The sequence below is a fragment of the Astyanax mexicanus genome, chromosome 4 (genome assembly GCF_023375975.1).
Source record: "Astyanax mexicanus isolate ESR-SI-001 chromosome 4, AstMex3_surface, whole genome shotgun sequence".
In the NCBI taxonomy this organism is placed as follows: domain Eukaryota; kingdom Metazoa; phylum Chordata; class Actinopteri; order Characiformes; family Acestrorhamphidae; genus Astyanax; species Astyanax mexicanus.
Window position 1 is genome coordinate 46,073,619 of NC_064411.1, and position 21,831 is coordinate 46,095,449.

Below are 21,831 nucleotides of genomic sequence, written 5' to 3' on the forward strand. Positions count from 1 at the left end.
AAATTAGCATTTATTACCTTTTATTTTCTTGTATTTCTCCATTTTATTTTAAATGCTGTAGCCTCTGCCATGTGTGTCATCATTTAAGGCGGAACGGGAAAGTTAGCTTGCTAGCTAGATACTGAGATGATCTACTAGTGATTTTTTATGCTGGTTTTGAAGAAATTGTCAAGAAAACATAGAAACTACACATTAAACTGTGGTAATATTGTATTATCATAATTTTAAGCAAGGAAAATACTCAAATTTGCAGGTTTCTTTCGTTAGTTGTGAAACCATCTTGCCATTGATTCACAAAACCCTCTGTTTTGAGTGAGCCTCTGAAAAATCTCTGTTTGAAAGGTCATGTAGCCCTACTACTTTACCCAGTCAAATCAGTCAAACAAGAATCAGGACACTCTACCCCTAGATGCAAACGCGCAAAACAGAGGGTAAACAGTGCTAAATTGGGATTGAGACAGGGATTAAGCCTAGTCTTGAACTACATGGCATCATGGAACTGGGCTAAAACCCTGTCCGGGAAACCAACCCATAGTATATTCAGTTTACAGTAAATTACCTATTATTTATTTACTTCATATTCTGATTTAATGGCTTTTGTGCTACTTTTACAAGGTTGCCAGATACAGTATTTAACCAATAGTGTAAGCCACAAAAATAGACCCTTCAAAGTCAAAATACCAGTACTGACACAGAACTCCATAGTAAAGTAACCCTACTGTGTTATGATCTGATATGCTGAGTATTAATCTCTGCTATGGCAGCTCTATAGCGGGATGCCCTGTAAAAGATGGTGGGGGGGGGGAGATCTGCCATGCATGTCATTAAACACATATGGCCGATGTACACTGACACTGCCTATTAATTAAAATCTTACAATGATGGAAGACAGTGCCATAAACTGAGCATGATATGTAGGTGACCCCATGGGACGACAGCCCCCTACTGAGAGATAAATATTGAAGAGAGAGAGAAAGAGAGAGAGAAAGAGAGAGAGAGAGAGAGAGAGAGAGAGAGAGAGAGAGAGAGAGACGGGAAGCACTCTATTTCTGTCCAGTAGTCCCCATGGGGAAAAGCGCCTGTATGGGCTCTCCTGGTCACGTGACTCTGATGCAACCTTGGAATGAGAAGAGAGATGATAGAGGAGAGTCTGAACAGCAGATCCAGCTTTACCTCGTGTCTACAGTAATGGTGTCATGCATGTATACCTCACTTAGTACCCCATTTACCTAATACCCAACCTTTGTACACAGGTACACAGATAACAGAGAGTGCTCTAAGAAGCAACGTTTTATCAACATTTTGAAAGGTTGCAGGATTCCAGGATGGTTAGCCTGTAATATTATAGAAATAACATTACAAGAATCTTCTAAAAATGTGAAACATACTAGATAATAACTCTAATTAATAATTAAATAACTAACAATGCTAAGACAATTTTTGCCAAGACTTTTTTTTTGCCTAATATTACACAGCTATATCTTCAGGATTTCTCTGTCCAATAAAAAACAAGTATCTTCAAAAGAGCAACTTCAATGGAAAAAATTCAATGGAAATCAATGTAAAAATAGTTTATTTTAGGTAATTTTTATAGTATTTCAAGTATTTCTATTGGTCCGTTTATCAAGCAATGTTGGCACAGTGTAAGGGACAATTTGTCTGTTCAATTTATGTAGTAAAATAAAAATACTCAAAAATGGAGATACTTGTTTTTCATTGGACTGCAACGATATAAAGGTTTCATGTTTATTCAGAAACATTACTAAAAATCTTAACTGTAATTGCAGTAGAAAATACTGAAAATTTAATCTCCAAATGTCAAAATATAATGAATAAAAATGATAAAATTGGCTCTTTCCTGAACTTTTAACATTTTAAAATCAATATTTTCCTAAATACGAATTTAATTTCTTCCAAACTTCATTTTGTTACGATTGTCAAGTTTTTATATCTATTTTTAATTATGCAGAATTTTGGGTTGACTATTAAGAGTACAGAGTGAACATGCAGTTTCTTCAACTGTTCTGTAGGAGAATCTTTCCAAAGCTCTAAAGCTCTCAATAAATATAAATAACATATTTTACTGCAGAGATAAAGGGTTTTGTATTACCTACACCTGTAGCCCATATACAGGCCAAGGTCTGTTAAGGGGTTTTAAACAGGCATACTGAAATAAATCACCTTAACATGGGTGAAGACCAATCACTCTGTCTACTCAAACCACTGCACTGTTGTTCTCCCACTGCACACGGTCACTCAGGTTTGTGGACGGTGGAGTGGGTGGATGCCAGTGTTTCAGGGAGCCTCCATGTCTATGTTACCTTCTGGCTCTCTCCCTTTAGTTAGGCTGTTTTATTCAGTTCTGCCGGAGTCATTAGCCACACTCTGATAATGTTTTATATTCTCCATTTTACATAAATCCAGTCAAAACTAATTCCATCTCTCTGCCTTCCTCCGAGTTACTGACCGCCCACCTGTCTGACCTGATACCTATGTTGGACCCTCAGGCTCTCGCGTCTCCTGTCCGGCCAGACTGATGGAAGTTTCTGAAGTCAGCTCTTCTCCACCACCACCACAGATCAGCTGCTCATCGTCCATCTAATTCTCCACTACAGAATACATCCAAGCCATTAGTGGCGCGCTATTATACTCCTGAATATATAAAACCTATGCGGATGTATAAAATACTTTTTACATTTTTATTTAAAAGCCGTTTGACCAGTGGTAGGATGGTCCCCCCTTAAATGTGAGTCTTGGTCCTCCCAAGGTTTCTTCCTCCTCCTGCAGCTCTGAGGGATTTTTTTTTACTTGCCTCCGTGCTCACTGGGGGTTCTGTATTTCCTGAGTTTAATGCTTTGCCTGATTCTTTGTCCTGTGATCACGTTTCTGTAAAGCTGCTTTGTGCCAACACCTGTTGTAAAAAGCGCTATACAAATAAATTAGATTTTTATTTGATTTGACTAGAAACTAGCTCTCCATCCTACAGATGGAGAGGCTTTTATTTTTCCTGAAATTCCGATTGTGAGGGGCAGAGATGAAAAAACTAAAATTGGAAAAATGAATGAAAACGTATTTATTTTACACTAAACTGAAAAAAAAACTTATTTATTTTACACTAAACTGAAAAATTACGCTTTTACATCAAATTTTCTAATTTTACATTTAGCCTCAATCAATCAGAATTTTTTTATTAATAAATGGTACACTGACCTTATACAACCTGTGCTGAAATAAACGCATGGCCACCTTAAATTGGCCTCAGAGGCACTTTACACCATGCTGGAGAAGAGCTTGTCAGCCATCTTTTTTACCAGTAAAGGGTGTTTCACATGAGTGACCAACTACCATAACCATCATAGACCTGCAGAGACATGTAGGACATATAGGTGGGGGGCACCCAAACACTATAAAAATGTTCTAGATCATATTAAAAATGCTTTTTTTTAGACACACATGTTTGAAAGCTTCTGAAAACAATCATCTATACGTGGTTTTCCATCATAGAGAAGAATCCTGTAACCCTGTTTTAAGTGTAGAAGGTCGCTTGGGCCTGTGGATGCCCAGAAATATTAATAAAATTATAATAAAGCAAATAAATGCAGCACTAATCATCAGCTAGACATGCGTGCTGTGTACATTATGTGCTTTATACTGATATAATTATTCCCTAATATCTCAATAACATTTAACAAGCCAGCTGGAATGTATTGGCCTCTGTGGTTCTCTACGCACAGGTGGATTGCGCCCTCTAGCGGCAGTAGAAAAGTAATGCATACAGCATTACTGCTACCTTGTCGTTTTAAAGGGGTTCCTTTTATCTGCTTAAATTTAAAACACACAAATTGTCCACCAATTAATGTATCTAATCGGTATCAGGACATGCATTATCATATAAAAAAGATAGATAAAATTTATGTTTGTAATACAGTAACTAACCGGAAAAGATACCCATGTGGGGCCTATACATGTGACACATATCAGTGGATGTCAGTGATGGGCCCCATCTGGGTTGCACACTGCATTCCATGGATAGGACATATGGGACATATGTGACTAAGGTGGGCTGTATAGATAAATAATATCTGCATTTTTGGAACTTTTAGAAACACAGTTTTCATTCATACAACATTAATATAATATATTTAAACAAAAAAAAAAAAAAAAAAAAAAACCCCACCTACCAACCCGCCTACCTACAGCTCAGGGAAAATCAAGAGACCACTTCAGTTTCTCATATCAGTTTCTCTGTTTTTGCTATTTATAGGTATATGTTAAACTAACATTGTTGTTTCATTCAATAAACTACAGACAACATTTCTCCCAAATTCCAGAATTTGAGAGTTCAGAAATCAATATTTGGTGGAATAACCCTGTTTTTTTTATCAACATTTTCATGCATCTTAGTATTTTCTCCTCCACCAGTCTTACACACTGCTTTTGGATAACTTTATGCCACTCCTGGTGCAAAAATTCAAGCAGTTCAGCTTGTTTTCTTCTTTTTTTCAGCTTCTTTTTTCCAGAGCTGTGTATATTCTTTCTTTCTTTGTGTTGTTGATGTATATAATCGTTTTTACTGACTCATAATTACTTCCAGACTGTGGGTGAAGGAATTGCACTACGACTCATTTGTCAAGCTCACGAGTCAAAAAGAAACCTGAAAACAGATGACTCAATTTCCCAGGAACCCTCGCCTAGACAGCGCCGCTCGTTTGGCCTACATTTTTTTGGCCGCTGCATGCTGGGAATTGTAGTTTTTAGACCTGGGCGACTAGCGCCTCCTTGACGTCGCGACTAGGGCCAGTATTTGAGGTAGACGATTCTCTGCAGAGGGAAGCCCGTCGTAGACATGAAAATAGAGGCCAGGTAACGCTTAATTTTATCAGCTCACACGAGAGGAGGCTTTAATGCGGCTTTGAGAGTCGGGAATGTGAAGAAATAAAGGAAATAAAGGTGTTTTTTGCCTGTTGCGCATGTTACCGCAAAGACAATGAAGAGCTAAGCTAGTTAGCTAGCTAAGCTAGGTACATTAGCTATAGCAGCTGCAGTGTTGGTCGGTTAAGCTAACGCTAGCTACTAGCACGTTAATGTCACAGTTAGTTAGCTAGCGTTAGCTGTGTTAGCTAGTTAGCTAGCTAAGCTACCTGTATGGTTTCCTGCTTGGAAAGGGAACAGTTAGGTTAGCTAGATATTTATCTATTATCTAGCTGTTTATCTATTTATCTAGAAATGCTATTTGTGGCCTGTGGGAACAGTAACGTTAGCTAGCTAACAGTGCTGTTCCAGTTTTAGGGCACGAGAAGCTTTGTTGTGGCTGCAGTGGAAAAACTAGCTAAGCTAAGCTAAACTACCCAGTTATACTGAACCCAGACAGCCAGATCTGTCCCTGTGCTGCAGTATTAGCACGTCATGTGTCTGTAACCCCTATTATTTGTTGGCTCACACACTGAGAACATCTCTGATTCATTGTAAACTGATTACAGTGTAAACAGCACATCTAAGCAGTGCCAGATTCGTTTTATAGAGCTGATTATGCAACACGGGCGATGTTGTTGACATCCGGCGCTGCAGTTCATCTAACTAACTATCTTTTTCAGCATCAGATGACATATAGATGAGTTTATCTAACTAGTTAGGTAGTTAGATCATTGTTGTGCAAAAGTCCTCGTTATAAAAGCATAAATATTATTAATATATATCAACATATCTTGTTACCAGTAGATAATGACACAAAAAGGGGAGGGTGGATGACACGTGGGTGGAAAAAGTCAAGTATCCTCTAATAGGGTATAAGATCAGCAAAACATAGTTAATACAATAAAAAAATCATAACAGTCACGGTTATCTAAATGTATAATTCTTAGGAACTCCATGTGCTGTCCCTGTGTATTTAAAAAAAATATTTGGTAAAAGCTGTGTCACCAAAATGTTTTTGGCCGCTGCGTCCTGGATATTAACACTAGCACCTCCTTGACATCGCCACTAGGGCCAGTATTTGAGCAACATTAGCCAGCTTGCTAACTGAGTTAGCTATATTGTTCACTAGCTAAGCTAACAAGCTGACTAACTTTTAAAACCAAGCCAACTTCTAAAGACTATTAATAAACATGTTTCATAATATCACACATTGTCACATTGCAGCTTGACAAGAATCAGAATTGGACTTTTTTGGACAAGTATGCTTACATATAGAAGGAATTTGTGTGTGGTTTCATTTAGGGATGCACAATGATGTGCAAATTATATTGGTATCAGACGAAAATGTAATTTTTGTATTTCCTAATTGGCCAACATTGGCTGCGTTACTTTAGAATCTATTGACTTAAACTATTTTTTAAATTAGTTATAATATATCATGTGGTATCCCATAGCGCTTTATAGTTGTTTTATTTGTTAAAAGCTGTTGTGATAACAAGTAAAAGTTTTTTTTTTTACTCTTAGGTGTTCTAATGTATTCACAGTAGTGTTAGTAAGAATAATGAATGTAATGATGATCGTTAAAGGTAGGAATAATTAAACTAGTATCATATAATTGAGTCTATCTAAACTTCAGCGTAGTCAGTAATATAGGGTGGGCAATTAGTCTGAAGCAGACAGCAGCTGGTCTGACAGGTAGCAGGAGAGCCTGGCAGTCGGTCTAGTGAGAGGGCAGCTGGTCTGACATGAGTAGCAGAGCCAGACAAGTAGGCAGTCATTAACTCAGAGAAATGTGAAGAGTTTGAAACTGTTCTGATTGTACATTATCAGAGTGTGTCTAACTACTATGGCAGATCTCACTATAGCAGCCCAGCTATAAGGAGAGAGCCAGAAGGTAACATAGACACGAGCACTTTAAATCACTGGCATGCCACTGTCCACAAACCTGAGTGATTGCATGCAAGCAGTACCATAATTCCTTTAGTGCAGAGTTTCATCCAACCCTGGTCCTAAAGGGCCCCCTGTTTTTAACACATCTGGTCTAGCTAATCAGCTCATTACCAGTCAATCTGTTCATGTGTTGAAGGTGTGTTAGAGCAGAAAACCACAAAAATGTTTATGGCAGAGATATCCTTAAGTATTTAGTCCTGTCAGAATCCTGCATTTACATACACATATATAAATGACAACCATTGTGTGCAAGTGGGTTTGTGATTATATACCATGGCTCCTCCTTTTTGTTGTTCACATTGTATAATTTAGTATTTCTGTTTTCTGACACTTTCCCAGCAGCCGCTGTTGAATTGGAAACATGTCCAAGAAAAGGGGCAGGTGAGTGGACTGATTTCCAGTAAACATTAACAAAGTCTATAGGCACAGGTCAGGCTGTGTTGTGCAAGGTGTTAGTTTAACCTGTTCATGCCCAACATGCCTAAACATATGTAGTATGATCAGTGATATATGTAGTATGATCAGATATATAAGGGGACCTATTCTGATTGGACTGAAGTGGTAGGAGATTGTACAGTTATTATAATGCCTATTGACTGTATTATTTTTTTGTTTAGAGTCATTTTCATATGTTTATTCACTATCAGTTATTTTCTTTGGTGCATATATTTCTCCTGTAATTTATGTAGTGTCTCCAAATCTTGTCAGTTAAATAATAGAGCAGTTAAATAATTATCTAATAAATTAATTAATTTTTCATTCATTTTGAAAGGGAAATGCTCATGATGATATTATCTTGGTATTATTCTGGGTTAGTAGAGTATGAAAAGGAGTTCAAGAGGGATCAGATGGAGAATTTAATATTGTATTATTTTTAATACAGTATAGTATTAGAGGTGCACAAATATTTAGTTTTCTCGAAGTTAGAGTATCAGAGTGCTGCTAAGGCAGGGAGTATGGAAGAGAGCCAGAAGGGAGCTCTACTAGCATAATTTATGTGTAATAAATCATTCAGCATTACCTATTTCACTTTCTATCAATTTATTTAGTGTTTTAACACTTCCAGCTAAAATATATTAGCTGTACAGGACTATGATAGTAATGTTAGCTAAGTAAACTTTGCCATAGCATTTGTTTGTTTATCAAAAGACTGACTTTTTTTGTATAATGTATTATGTTGCCGGAGTAAATGTATGACCCCATTCACTCCCTAGGGAAAAAGAATAGCTACACTGAGTAAAATGTAAGATTAAAATTACACTGCTGAGCTGAACTTTTTTATATTAACATTGTACCACTGGGCCTACTGCAATACTACATACTGTGCAATTTCCCATTTCTCTCACAATTTTGCTCTTCCTGTAGGAAACGCAGCAGCGGGGAGCTGAGTGACACACTCACCCTCGACCCCAACAACCTGCTGGGGAAGAGGATACAGCACAGCTGGAGGGAGAAGGGAGCTCTCACTAAATGGAAGGGCACGGTTCTGGACCGGCTCAGTGTGAACTCCTCGCTGTACATGGTGAAATACGACGGTTTTGACTGCGTCTACGGCATCGAGCTGTTCAAAGACGAGAGGGTGTCCAACCTGCAGGTTCTCACAGAGAAAGTGGGTGAGTACTGATGGGTGTAAACAGGAAGCCATTGTAGAGTAAACAGGAAGTCAGTTAGCTAAGCACATTTCACACTGCAAGGGCTGCAAAATGTGCTGGGGGCGTTTTTTAATTTTAGATACAGAAGTAAAGCTGTCTGTGTCTATGTTATTTTCAGAATGAAGTTACAGTTCATTTGCAGTTAACATTACATATAAACTGAAGCCTTAATTTAGTAAATACATGACCAATATGAAAAGTTTGTGGCAAATAGCAGTACTGATTTAAATAGATTTTAATACCATAGGTAAGTCATTCTATAAAACTACTCCCATGTTCAGATTGTCATTAAAATAAAGAAAAACACTTATGAATGCACGTAATGCAAGATAAAAGATATGTTCATAAAAAAAAAAACATTTTTAGGCATGTCACACTGATCCATTATTGCCATTTTAAAACCATTATATTTATTGCTGTTTAATGCTTAAATGCATACATTTTAGGGATCAATGAATTATCAATTATTACAAATATGTTTACATTTTCTAAATAAATTAAACAAAAATAAAAACAGTTTTTTTACTGACTCATTGATGTTTATGGGCTTTTCTTGATTCTTGTACAACACAATAAGAGACATTAAAATCAGCAAAAATTATTTAGGTTATGTTTACATATTGTAAGATATGCCAATAATGTAATTATTGTGTATAATTTTTTTTTTTTAAACTGATATTATCCTTTCTGTTCAGACATGGGTAAGTTCATCATGTGATCTAGCACCCATGTCCAATATTAATCTAAATATTATACAGAGTTCTATAGTAGAGTTTAAAGTACAGCAGGTATATTTTAAGCACAGTGATGTTGAATGCATGCTCCTTGCAGCTCTAGGCGTAAGCCACAGCGCTGATTATCTTGATAAATGATCTCTGTTTAAAACCTTTTCATGCAATGAAATCCTAATAAGATTGGTTCTGCTTTTATGCAGTAAACAACAAGATCAAGGTACCGCACGATGCTGAGGAGCTGGTGGGGAAAGCAGTGGAGCATCTATTTGAGAAAGAGGATGGGGAGAAGAATGAGTGGAGAGGGATGGTGCTCTCTCGTGCCCCCATCATGACTAACTGGTATTATATCACGTATGAGAAAGACCCAGTGCTGTACATGTACCAGCTGTGGGACGACTACAAGGATGGCGATCTTCGCATTTTACCTGAAGCAGGTAAGCAATCACTGCCTTTATCTTCTACTGAAATTGTACTGTTTTTAGTGTCTGCTTGTACTGTTAATACTGTTTTTTTGTCTGCAGTATTATTAGTGCTGTTTGTTTATTAGTTTATTTATTAGTATTGTTTGTTTTCTTTTCTACACATAGGCTACTATTAGTACTGTGTTTATTGTTTGGCAGCACTATTAGTGCTATTTTTTTGTTGTCTGGTAGGACTATTAGTACTGTTTGTTTAGTGTCTGCTAGTACTATTAATACAGTTTGTTTATTGTTGAACAGTATTATTAGAACTGTTTGTTTATTGTCTGCCATTACTATTATTATTGTTTGTATAGTGTCTGCTAGTACTATTAATACAGTTTGTTTATTGTTGAACAGTATTATTAGTGCTGTTTGGTTATTGTCTGCCATTACTATTATTATTGTTTGTTTAGTGCCTGCTTGTACTATTCATATGGTCTGTTTATTGTTGAACAGTATTAAAGGTACTGTTTATTTGTTGTCTGCCAGTGTTATTAGTACTGTTTGTTTATTGTCTGCTAGTACTATTAATACTGTTTGTTTATTGTCTGCTAGTACTATTAATTCTGTTTGTTTATTGTCTGCTAGTACTATTCATACTGTTTGTTTATTGTCTGCTAGTACTATTAATTCTGTTTGTTTATTGTCTGCTAGTACTATTCATACTGTTTGTTTAGTGTCTGTTGGTACTATTAATACTGTTTGTTTAGTGTCTGCTAGTACTATTAATTCTGTTTGTATAATTTCTGCTAGTTCTAATGGTAATGTTTGTTTAATCTATTTGTTGTTACTTCATTTTTTTTATAAAGGTCTTTTTAGTATTTAGTGCCATTTTCTCAAAACCCACAGAGTCCCAGGGGGGTTGTACTTTATTTGTTTTGTTTATTTAGGATATAATATTTTTATATTAAAAGCTGTATAAAATGTCTGTTTTAAAAAAAATTGTTTCACTGTAAAATGGTGTAATAGTATTATCATGCTAGTATATTACTACTGTGGCACATTGTCTTAAAGCTCCTTTGGGGAGCCTAGAAGCAGCATTTTATATAGTGCCCCTTTAAAATGACAATATTATCGTTTATCGCAATAAATTGTCAATAAATCGGACAATGTATCGTCCTGAAAATTTGGTTATCGTGACAGGCCTAGTGTCTGCTAGAACTATTAATATTTTTTATTGTTGGACAGTATTATTAGTGCTGTTTGTTGAATGTCTGCTAGTATTATTAATACTGTTTGTATAGTGTTTGCTAGTATTATTAGTAATTTTGTTAAGTGTCTGCTAGTACTATTAATACTGTTTGTTTATTGTTGAACAGTATTATTAGTACTGTTTGTTTATGGTCTGCTAGTACTATTAATATTGTTTACTTATGGTCTGCTAGTACTATTAATACTGTTTGTATAGTGTCTGCTAGTACTTTTGGTACTGTTTTTTTAGTGTCTGCTAGTCTTTTCAAAGCTATTTGTTTAATGTTGAACAGTATCTTTAGTACTGTTTGTTTTTTGTCTGTCTATTATTACTAATGTTTGTTTATTGTTTGCCAGTACTATTAGTACTGTTTTTATAGTGTCTGCTAATACTATTAATACTTTTTGTATAGTGTCTGCTTGTACTATTAAGGCTGTTTGTTTATTGTTGAACAGTATTATTAGGACTGTTTGTTTTTTGTCTGTCTGTATTATTAGTAGTGTTTGCTTATTGTTTACCAGTACTGTTTGTTCGCTGGATTCTAGTACTGTATTTTAAGGCTTCAGGCTTGTGTGCAGATGGCAGGATGTGATTCTTAAAGCACAGCACGTTGTGGTTTCGTGTAGCCTTTTTCAGGAATAGCGAGGTGGTGTGTTATTTCAGTAGATCTCAGTATAGCCCAGCGTTGGCATGGGAATCACTGAGCAGCGGAGTCCTTTATTCAGGGATAGAGTTGTTTTAGAGTTTTGTGAATCTAATTTAGAAATGGAAGGATTTTGTTACAGCCCTGTGGAAGCTATGCATTACACTGCTACACCGGTGCCACAGAAACCTCCATCTATAACCGGATTGGTATGGATAATGTTCTGGGAGCAAAGCCCGCCAGATATTAATGATTTCCAGATAAGCAGCGAAAAAACAATGTTTAGAGAAGGACAAGATTGTGACTCACTTTTTCATTTGTTGCTTGTGGCTGTTAGTTTTCTACCAATTCATCCTTGACCACATGTGCATCAAAATGCTTCTACCCAAAGAGACTAACATTTTGGTCAGTGTTAGGAGTCTTGCCCAAGGATTTGTACTGGTGTAGTGTTGTGGGATTGCCCAAACAAACAACATTGATAGATACATATAGCTTTAGACTCTGGTCTAATTTATATATATTGTTTATGTTGTTCTTATTCTTTATTCTTCTACTTCTGGCAGAATCATTTTTATTTACAGACTTGTATATAGCTTTTTGACTGGTCACTAATAACTAGTTTTTGTGGACGTCAACATGAGGGCAACCACTTGACAACATCTAAGCAACTACTTTGGATACTATGACAACATTAGGATCACCAGACTTGGATAGCCTAGCAACCAAATTTACCTTCATAGCAACCACCTACCAACACCGTAACAACACTTATCAAACCTATCAACGAATTCAAGAAACCACAGTAGGGGTGGGCAATATTATATCATATACAGTATATAGTGACAGAGAAATATAATGATATTAAAAATCCATATCGTAATATAATAGGGATGTTCTGTCTTGAAAGTAGTCTATTATTTACTGTGAAGCTTTACGTGTATTTTTTTGTACAAGTGTTTTCTATTGCAGTTTATATGCATGCACTAAATATTATGTAATATTTTTTATTATATTATATTTTATGCTATATTATTTATTTTGCCACATTGATTATACTGTTATACTATTATACTATATTCCTGAAATGAATTAATTATTTTAGTTTTCCTATATCGCCAAGTATATAGTTATCACAAAAATACCTTGAAATATCATGATATTATTTTAGAGCCATATCGCCCACCCCTAAACCACAGCCCAGCATCCACTTAGCATCACCATAGCAAACACCTATCAACAACATAGTAACACCATACCAACCACCTTTGATATGAACAGGGTTTGTACAGTCAGGAAAAAACTAGAAAAGTAATGGAATTAGAAAATATAAATTTCCAGGCCTGGATAGGTTTTGCAGGGTTTGTACAGTCATGGAAAACCTGGAAAAGTCATGGAATTAGAAAATAGCAATTTCCAGGCCTGGATTAGTTTTGAAAAACTAAAAATACCCAGAATATTTTTGGAAAAGTCATGGAAATTTGTTCTACGAATCTTTTTGTTTCTGTTTATCGATGGAAAAAAAAACTATTTTGAGCTGACAAATACATTAGCTCAAAATTAATTAAGTAATTTAGCCCTACACAATGGAGCTCTCAGTATCTAACACACATTTTTTTATTATTGAAAATTGTGTCTTAACATTTCTATCAGATTCATTTTAGGCCTACTATAATCAATGTTGATTGTAGTTTTAGTTGATTTCTTTAGTTTTATATTCCATGTGTTCACTAATTCTTTAAAATTGTATGGTTATGAAAATTTTCCTTGAAGGCATGGAAAAGTCATGAAAAAAATCATGGAAATGTATTGGTTAAAAAGTGCATGAACCCTGTATGAAAGCAGCTTAGGATATTTGGCAAATTAGGATATTATCAGCACCTTTAAAACATGGTAACAACCATCTAGCTTTTGGGGTTTTTTGTCTAGGTGCCTCTAAGCCTCTCTCTTTTCCTTCTCCACAGAAAACAAGCACCTGCTGCCTGCTGACCGGAAGCCCGGCGAGGAGACGGAGAGCCTCGTGGGAAAGCAGGTGGAATACGTTACTGACAAAGGAGTGAAGAGAACCGGGCTAGTCATCTACCAAGTCCCCGCCAAGCCCTCCGTCTACTACATCAAATACGACGACGATTTCCACATTCACGTCTACGACCTGGTCAAGACGACCTAAAGCGAAGGAGAACGTGGAAAAACAAAACAAACAAACTCGCCGTCACCTCCCCCATAGCTTATGTCGTCACTTCTCGTTGTGCTGTCTCCACCTTGAGTTGCTGTGGAGGGGTGCAGCCGTGTGAGTGTCTGTGGTTTGTTAATTCACGTATATCACATCCGTGGATGTCACACCATCGACGTAAGCTTTAGAGAATGAAGCTTCGTTTCCCAATCAGGAACGGCTGAAAGGCGGTCGCGGTTGCGTGGGGATTATTAGCTCCAGACGCACAGTTCTGGACTTTAGTGTTCTGGTCGTGGTGGAGTTGAATTTGGCCTTTTTTTTTTTAGCTGTTCCTGATTGGGGGTCTAGCAGTTTGAAAAGTGGAAGCAGGTGGGTGTTCCCAGATGTACACAGTGTGTTGATTTAACGTGTACTATTTATACTTAAGGTGAAAATATCATAAAAGCTGTTTGATAAACGTGGACTAATTGGGAGCCGAATATTGCAAACCTTACAAACCTTTTTAGTAGATTTCCACTTGCAGAGAGTTGGCTTTGTGCCAGTCGAATTCTGTGATCCCCAGCCTTTATATTGTGTAGCCAAATATTCCGTAAGTAAATGGCGCTACGTTAAAAGATTTTAAGAGTTAGAATTTCAATACAAATTAAATTCAAAACTATTTATTAACTTAATCAGCTCAATTTTTTCAGATTCCTCTAGTTCAGATCAGTCAGTTTTGTCAAAATTGACATTTAAACACAATTACTAGTGATGAACCAAAATGAAAATCTTTGGCACAAAAGCAGAACTGAACAAATTTATAACAATTTGCTGAATACTGAACTTATTTTATTTGCATTATTTTAAATAAATAGGTATGTAGGCATGTATTTTAAAAGAAAAAGCAATTACAAAACTACAATTTAAAAATATTTATTGAGCACTTAAAAATGTTGAATATCCCAGCAGACATACCAACAAAGTACAATACATTGTTTCTATTATTACATATGTTTTACAGTGGTGGCCCCCACAAATACAAAACCCTGCAGAGATTTTTTTTTTATTTGAAACAATGGATGCAAACACTGCAGCCAGCCTTTGCTGCATTGGAGCGGTTTAGCCACAATTGCTAACAGTGAGTTTAAAACAAGGATGCTAATACTCATTAACAGACACAGCAGCTATGAGCTAGTCTGTATGAGCCAGCCTTGGCTGAGCTGTAGCGGGATTTTATTGGATTTGCTTTCTGAGCTGGATTACTGAGTTGATGGCAGACTGAAGTCTGTGGCTGGAGACCCTGTGGCTATATGGAGCCCCTCCTGTCTGTTGAAATCTTTAAACTCTCTATAGTTTCTTTTTAGCTCTGTTTTGTGTCTTTGAATCTGGTGAAGTGCCACTGCTGCTTAAAGAAATTCTAGAGGAAACACTGCAATGACCTAAAATAATTCAAAGTCATCGTTCGGTACAAATGATTGGCCTTTAATTTATTTTCAGTCCCCAAATATTTGGTGCATTCTTGACAATTGCGATAATAAATAAATGTAGCTTTGTTTGCAGTCCGGCACTGAATGCTCAGAGCAATACGGCTAGACGTAGGGATGGGCTACATTGTAAAAAATGTGAATTACGATATTTAAAGACATTTTCACAACACATTCAATTTACTGCAATATTTTAACAAGGAGGCCAAAATGCACTAGTAGCGTCAGATTCTATTAAAGCAATGTGTAGAATATGCATATGGTGTCACCCAAAGCTTTTCTCAAAACAATGTGTAGCATCAGTGAAGGGTTCTGGAATTCTGGAATAGAGTTCATCTGTTCACCTTTTGCACATTATTATTATTATTATTATTATTATTATTTGATTGTGAATAACAGGACGCAAATTCAGCACACAAAAAAAGCATTAGCTCATTAGCATAGTTTTTAGTGCTTTTGTGTCAAACATGCATTAAAACAAAGCTCTTCTGTGAAAAGAATAAAACTCAAATTCTCCAGCTTGTCCAATAGAAATTTTGTGAAAATTGTGAAGGTTGATTCAGATCGAGTCTATCCAGCAGGCTGGATAAAGCGTATATATATATGTAAATGTAAAATTTGAATCTAAATTTAATTTTAAATCCCCTTCCATGTCTTAAATCAAAGCTGTGTGTTTGTACACACAGTTTAATCTGCAATATCTGCAGATTTTGAAGGCACTATAAGTGAGCTGCACAAAAGATATCTGAACCTGAATCTGAATTTTAGCCAAAGGAACTGAATCAGTAGAACAACGGAACCTGTTCAGATCAGCACTGTGGGCCAGTCGGTTTTCTCTGAGCCGTGCCGTTTGGAAAGTCTGATCTGACAACAGTGTGAAAAAGTGGAAGCAGGTCACTGTATGCTGTGTATCACTTTTCAAATCCTGCTAGAGTTCAGGTTACTCCTCAAATTTGATAATCGTTGCATTTGGTGTAGCTGCACGGATTGTAGCTTGTGTCCATCAGACTCGTTATCATTCTATGATTTAAGCATTTTAGAATGACTTAATGTTGATTTTCAGTCATTTCTCTAGCAGAGGACTGAGAAACCTATAGTTCTACTATTGCGATACTCATAAATGCAATTGCAATGTATATCTTAAAAAAAAAATCTTTAATTTATTTGTAATTCACAGCTTTAGGCCTCAGCATACTTCTTGCAGGGATGGCGGTCGATTCATGTGATGTAGTTCAGAGGAAAACAAACAACTGCAGACGCTGTAAATACAAAACTTGTTTGCAGTATCATGTGCATAGAACATGAAAGCTGCTCGAATTCCAGGAATGAACACATCACTCAACACCACCTGTGATTGGTTGTTAAAAAACGGTTTGAGTCAGTCGTAGAGTGTTTGTAAGTTTGTAAGCTTATGTAAAACAAGGTCACACAAGAAGTATGCAGAGGCCTTTAAGGTATCCGGGTGGAATTCATCCTTCTGAAGTTCGGTTCTGCATTACATTCATCAGTCTTCATCAGATTCGTCCGTATAAATGTTCTTCATAAAGCTGTGCACAGAGAATCGTGACGTCCATACCGTGACAGCTCGGTATGCATGTGCATTACACCATTACACCCCTACAAAATTTGATAAGTTCCCCAAAATTATAAATACACAACTGATACAATATTCAGCCCTAATACGTATCCAGGTATTTTCCTCACCTTTAATAGCCCTGTGTTATTGCACGCAATTCCAAACAGATGGCGTTCATCAGGCGTTAGACCGTTCACAGAATGTGCTCCTTTTCAAAACCGAATGGTTAAACCATCTCACCATGGCGTAACCATCTCTGTACTTAAATGTAATTTTATGTTGTAAATAATGCAGATATGCTTGAAATTATTGTTTGTGTTTATTTGTTTGGCCTGTTTATGCTCATAGCAATCGCACTTTATATTAGCCCTAGTAAGCCTCATTCCTCAGGTTGTAGAGGAACTGAGATCTGAAATTAAATTCAGACTGTTGGGGGGGGAGGGGGGGGGCGGGAAAAGAGCGATCTAAACGAAACTGAAAGGTACAAACAGGTTGCTGGAGAGGCAATTTGTTTGGATTTTGAATGAGCTTAACCCTCTGGCCTCTGCAAACACGCCAGCATATTTAAATTTTCTGTTAATATCTTTTCAATAATACAGCACAGACATTCAGATATTTTAGACATCCCCTTTAATTGCAGTGCATTTTGAGATTGCACAGAACTTTTACCTGGAGTTACAAGAAAAGGTGTTACAAGAAAATATCTGTTGCTGATACTGTATCGAAAAAAACTAAACAAAAAAAAAACACACACAGTCAGACAGTGGTTCATTTTGTGTTGTGTTTAAACACCAGTTTTCAGATCCCACTGTTCAAATTGGATAAAAAGTAAACTTTATTTTTAATTTCGCTTTTCTACAGCTTTGGGAAAAAATAAACAAATTAAAAATTATGTTTCTTTGATTTTACCAAATTAAAAACCGGTGGAATATAATCAAGAGGAAGATGGATGATCACAAGCCACCAAACCAAGCTGAACTGCTTGAATTTTGGCACCAGGAGTGGCATAAAGTTATCCAAAAGCAGTGTGTAAGACTGGTGGAGGAGAAAATGCCAAGATGCATGAAAACTGTGATAAAAAAAAAACAGGGTTATTCCACCATGAATATGAACTTGTTTTTTTTGCATTATTTGAGGCCTGAAAGCTCTGCACCTTTTTTATTACTTTAGACTCTAATTAACAATATTTTTTTCCAGAGCTGTATTTTCAGTAGTTTTTTTGTTTCTTTATACTATGACATTTGTTTTCTAAAATTTGACAATATAACAATCGAAATATATCATCTTGCTTAGAGTATCACAATATATTTTGAAATATATTGTGATATCTTGAATCGTAAGCCCTGCATTGGGATACGTATCGTATCGCCAAGTTCTTGCTCATATATAGATAGATCGTCCTTGTTACAAGGCTGTAAAATAGGTTTAAATTTCCATCACATCCCAGTGCCTTATTTATTGATTCACAAAAGAAGAAAATTCAATTGAAAGCCTGCATTCCTCAATTATACAGCAAAGTAAGTCCTTAGTCCATTTCCCGATTTTCCATTGGTTAGTTTTACTTAAACATAGTCGTAGTCGGACACGCAAATTTACTGATTTACTGATCAGTTTCTCAACTGTGCTGTATTATTGCAATAAAAAACATTGTGTTATTGACATTGAAACATTAAAACATTGAGTTTGACATGCCAGCATGTTGTTGACTACAGAAGGTCTTACCCTTGAGTTCTGAGAGCTTTAGATTTTCCACTGTTTTTGTCACGGCTGAAGCAACAAAAACCTTGTAAATTAGTTTTAAAAAGTGCTTGGAGGTTTAATCAGATTTTAGTTATGCAAAGGTTATGTGTTCTTACCAAAAATATCTTAAACTTTGAAATGATTTGATTAGTTTTAATGCTGATAAATTACAAGCACAGGACTTTTATCACATGCATAAATCTGATCGCACTTAAAGTTTTGTTCACCCGGTCTCTGCATTACGTTAGTGCCAATGTGCTAGAGAGAGGGAATTGTGATGGTCTTTGTTGGTTGTACAGAATTCCAATAAATGCACATTTTGCTGAATTGGTGTTGGTTTATAAACAGATAATTTCACTGACACTCTTAAAAAGAAATTAAATAAAGGTGCTTTAAAGGGTTATTTGAGTGGATCCCATAGAAGAAATTGTAATGGTGCTTTTCCACTGCATGGTATCTACACACGACTCCACTCTACTCAACTCTGCTGACATTTTTTATTTATTCCATGAACACCATACCAAAGTTTGGGCTGCTGGGCTGCAGTTGAGTTAGGGCGGGTCCTTGTTGGACTTGTGGTTCTTTACAGACTCCTTCTTAGTAGCCTATTGGTCACCCATGTGGAACAGTCTTAATAGGCTTAACTTCTGTGAATGTTTCTTTCATCCCAGAAATAATTTATACACATTTTTTTAAGAAAATGAATTTTGTTCTGCATGCTTTGTTTTCTTTGCCCATTTTTTTCCACAATTGTTTTCTTTTCATCTTTACGCTTTACAAGCACAGAGAATTGGGCATAATCAAGAGCCATGATGCATTCATCAGTTGTGTACTTCAAATCCCTCCAGCAACATTTCCAAGATGTACATGAATATATGGTGTATTTGGTACTTCATTTTGGACGTAGCAGCCAAGAAATGCAGCACAATTTGGTTACAAGCTACGCTTTGAAACATAGCTCTAGTATCCCTGTGTTCACACTTTACAAATTGATCCTGTATATATGCGAAGATGCATTTCATAAACCGCAATATTGAGAATAGAAACTTAATTTTAGACTTGAGAACTCATTGTCTATGAATTTTAAATGTATTATTTATTTCTTTTAGAATTTTGATCCCATTTTTTCCCAGTGTATGCGGCCAAATGCCCAACCCACTCATTAGGACTCCCCCTATCACTAGTAATGCCTCAACCCCAGGAGGGTGAAGACTAGCACATGCCTCCTCGATACATGTAAGGTCAGCCAGGGCCTTTGTTTAAACTGCTGCTGATGCTGAGTAGCATCACAGCGCACTCGGAGGAAAGCGCAGCGACTCGGTTCCGATACATCAGCTCACAGACGCAGCCTTGTGCTGAACGACATCACCAGTTTGGAGCCCTCTCAGGGCTCTGGTAGATGATGGCAAGCTACATGAACAGGATTCGAACCAGCGATCTCCTGATCATATGTAACTTAGTTTCATTAACTGTGTTTGATTGGATAGGTTGGCGAGTCTGACCAGTCAGAGATCTGCAATGTTGATTTACACGTCTTGTTGTAGTCCCTACTCTGCTTGCTTGGGACTACAAGCGAGTAGGTACTAAAAAAGGTGTTCAAATATATTTATTTAATATGTTTAAAGGAGGAGTGAAAAATAGTTGAGTTGAGTAGTGTAGATATCATGACATGGAAAAATACCATCATAAGAGTGTATTATGTGTGAGTTACCACCAAAATTGGTTCTTCTATAGCACTGCTCAAGGAACCCTATTTAAGCACCCTTATTTTTAAAGAGTATAGGCTTTACATTTATCCCAATATGCTGTGTATATATATGTTCTCAACTCATTCAGCCCAACAAAATGAAGTCCACCTGCCCCTGCTGTACACTTTCAGCTCCCGTGGACGTGGATCGAGCTTTCGTTCGCTTTTCTCCTTCACCGCTCTCTGTAGTATTCACAGTTAATTCCATATGAGTGGAAAGATCTATGTATTTACTTGCACTCATTGAAAACATACCCTCATAAATATCTGTACTATACTTTATTTCTCATCTTGAGAGTTGTGTCCCCCTCTATACTGAAGGACGGTGGAGTGGGAAGCTGTTGATCTCAAGCTTTGAAATGTTTAATTAAAGCGAATATTAACGATGGACATGCTGCATTATCCCTTTCTTTCTCTGTTGCTAATGTGAATAGATAATTCTCTTTCAGGCTCCTCTGTAAATGTGGTTTATTGTGCGGTCTGCAAGCTTCCGGTACTTTTCCACCTCCCCACAGTTCCCTCTTTATTCTGTGTCCCTGTTACTTTGCTGCTTCTTTTTTTTTTCTTTTGCCAAAGTTAACTTTTCAGTAGGCGACGTTAAGGAGTGTATAAACTGTTCATGTTGTCTGTTTGTGTAACGATGCTATCATAAATAATAAAAGAGATATTTTTTGCACTTAAGATGGTGTCTGTCATTATTGGAGTGAGGAGTGCATGTGAAGAACATGTGTTCCATTTCGTGTTCACACACTGCCTTAAACCAAACTGAAAAGCCCCACCCACACACAAACCACATTGGTCAACTAAGCATGCTCTAAAAATGTGTTTTTTATTTTTTTGTTTGTGTTTTCCCAGGATAATGTACATATTTTGGGGGCATCAGGGAGCCACCATTGAAATGCAGGGGACTTCCTGAACTTCTGTGATGGGTGGAATCTATATATACAGCTCTGGAAATTTTTTTAGACCAGTTTCTGACCCAGTTTCTCTTATTTTGCTATTTATAGGTTTATGTTTGAGTAAAATAAATATTGTTTTTATCCTATAAACTACAGACAACATTTCTTTCAAATTCCAAATAAAAATATTGTCATTTAGAGCATGTATTTGCAGAAAATGAGAAATGGCTGAAATAACAAAAAGGATGCAGAGCTTTCAGACCTCAAATAATGCAAAAAAAAAAAACAAGCTCATGTTAATAAAGTTTTAAGAGCTCAGAAATCAATATTTGGTGGAATAACTCTGTTGTTTAATCACAGTTTTCATGCATTTTGGCATGACTCCTCCATCAGTTTTACACACTGCTTTTGGATATTTTTATGCCACTCCTGGTGCAAAAATTCAAGCAGTTCAGTTTGGTTTGATGGCTTGTGATCATTCATCTTCCTCTTGATTATACTCCAGTGGTTTTCAATTTGGTAAAATCATAAGTCTCTTATTTTTTTCCAGATCTGTATATATAGTTATTTAATATTATAGTTATTTAATATTAAGTTATGAGTAATGCTGTTTTGTTTGTTACCATGTCTATTAATGTAACGTCTTCATAAACTTTTTCTGACAGCCAAATAAAAAAAGGTTATCTGGAT

At 36.4% G+C, this 21,831-nt stretch overlaps 1 protein-coding gene across 2 annotated transcripts; it reads left to right on the forward strand.

The window, feature by feature from the left end:
* The first annotated feature begins 4,724 nt into the window (after positions 1-4,724).
* Positions 4,725-20,923, forward strand: zmp:0000000521 (spindlin-W). Of its 2 annotated transcripts, none has more exons than XM_022678962.2 (5): positions 4,725-4,863; positions 7,204-7,245; positions 8,230-8,477; positions 9,451-9,684; positions 13,508-20,923. In XM_022678962.2, exons 2-5 carry the CDS (start codon positions 7,226-7,228, stop codon positions 13,711-13,713), a joined length of 708 nt encoding a protein of 235 aa, XP_022534683.1. In that variant the 5' UTR covers positions 4,725-4,863; positions 7,204-7,225; the 3' UTR covers positions 13,714-20,923. The 2 variants fall into 2 exon arrangements, with proteins under 2 accessions (XP_022534683.1, XP_022534684.1); XM_022678963.2 differs by having other exon boundaries at positions 4,765-4,863; positions 7,207-7,245.
* The last annotated feature ends 908 nt before the right edge of the window (positions 20,924-21,831 follow it).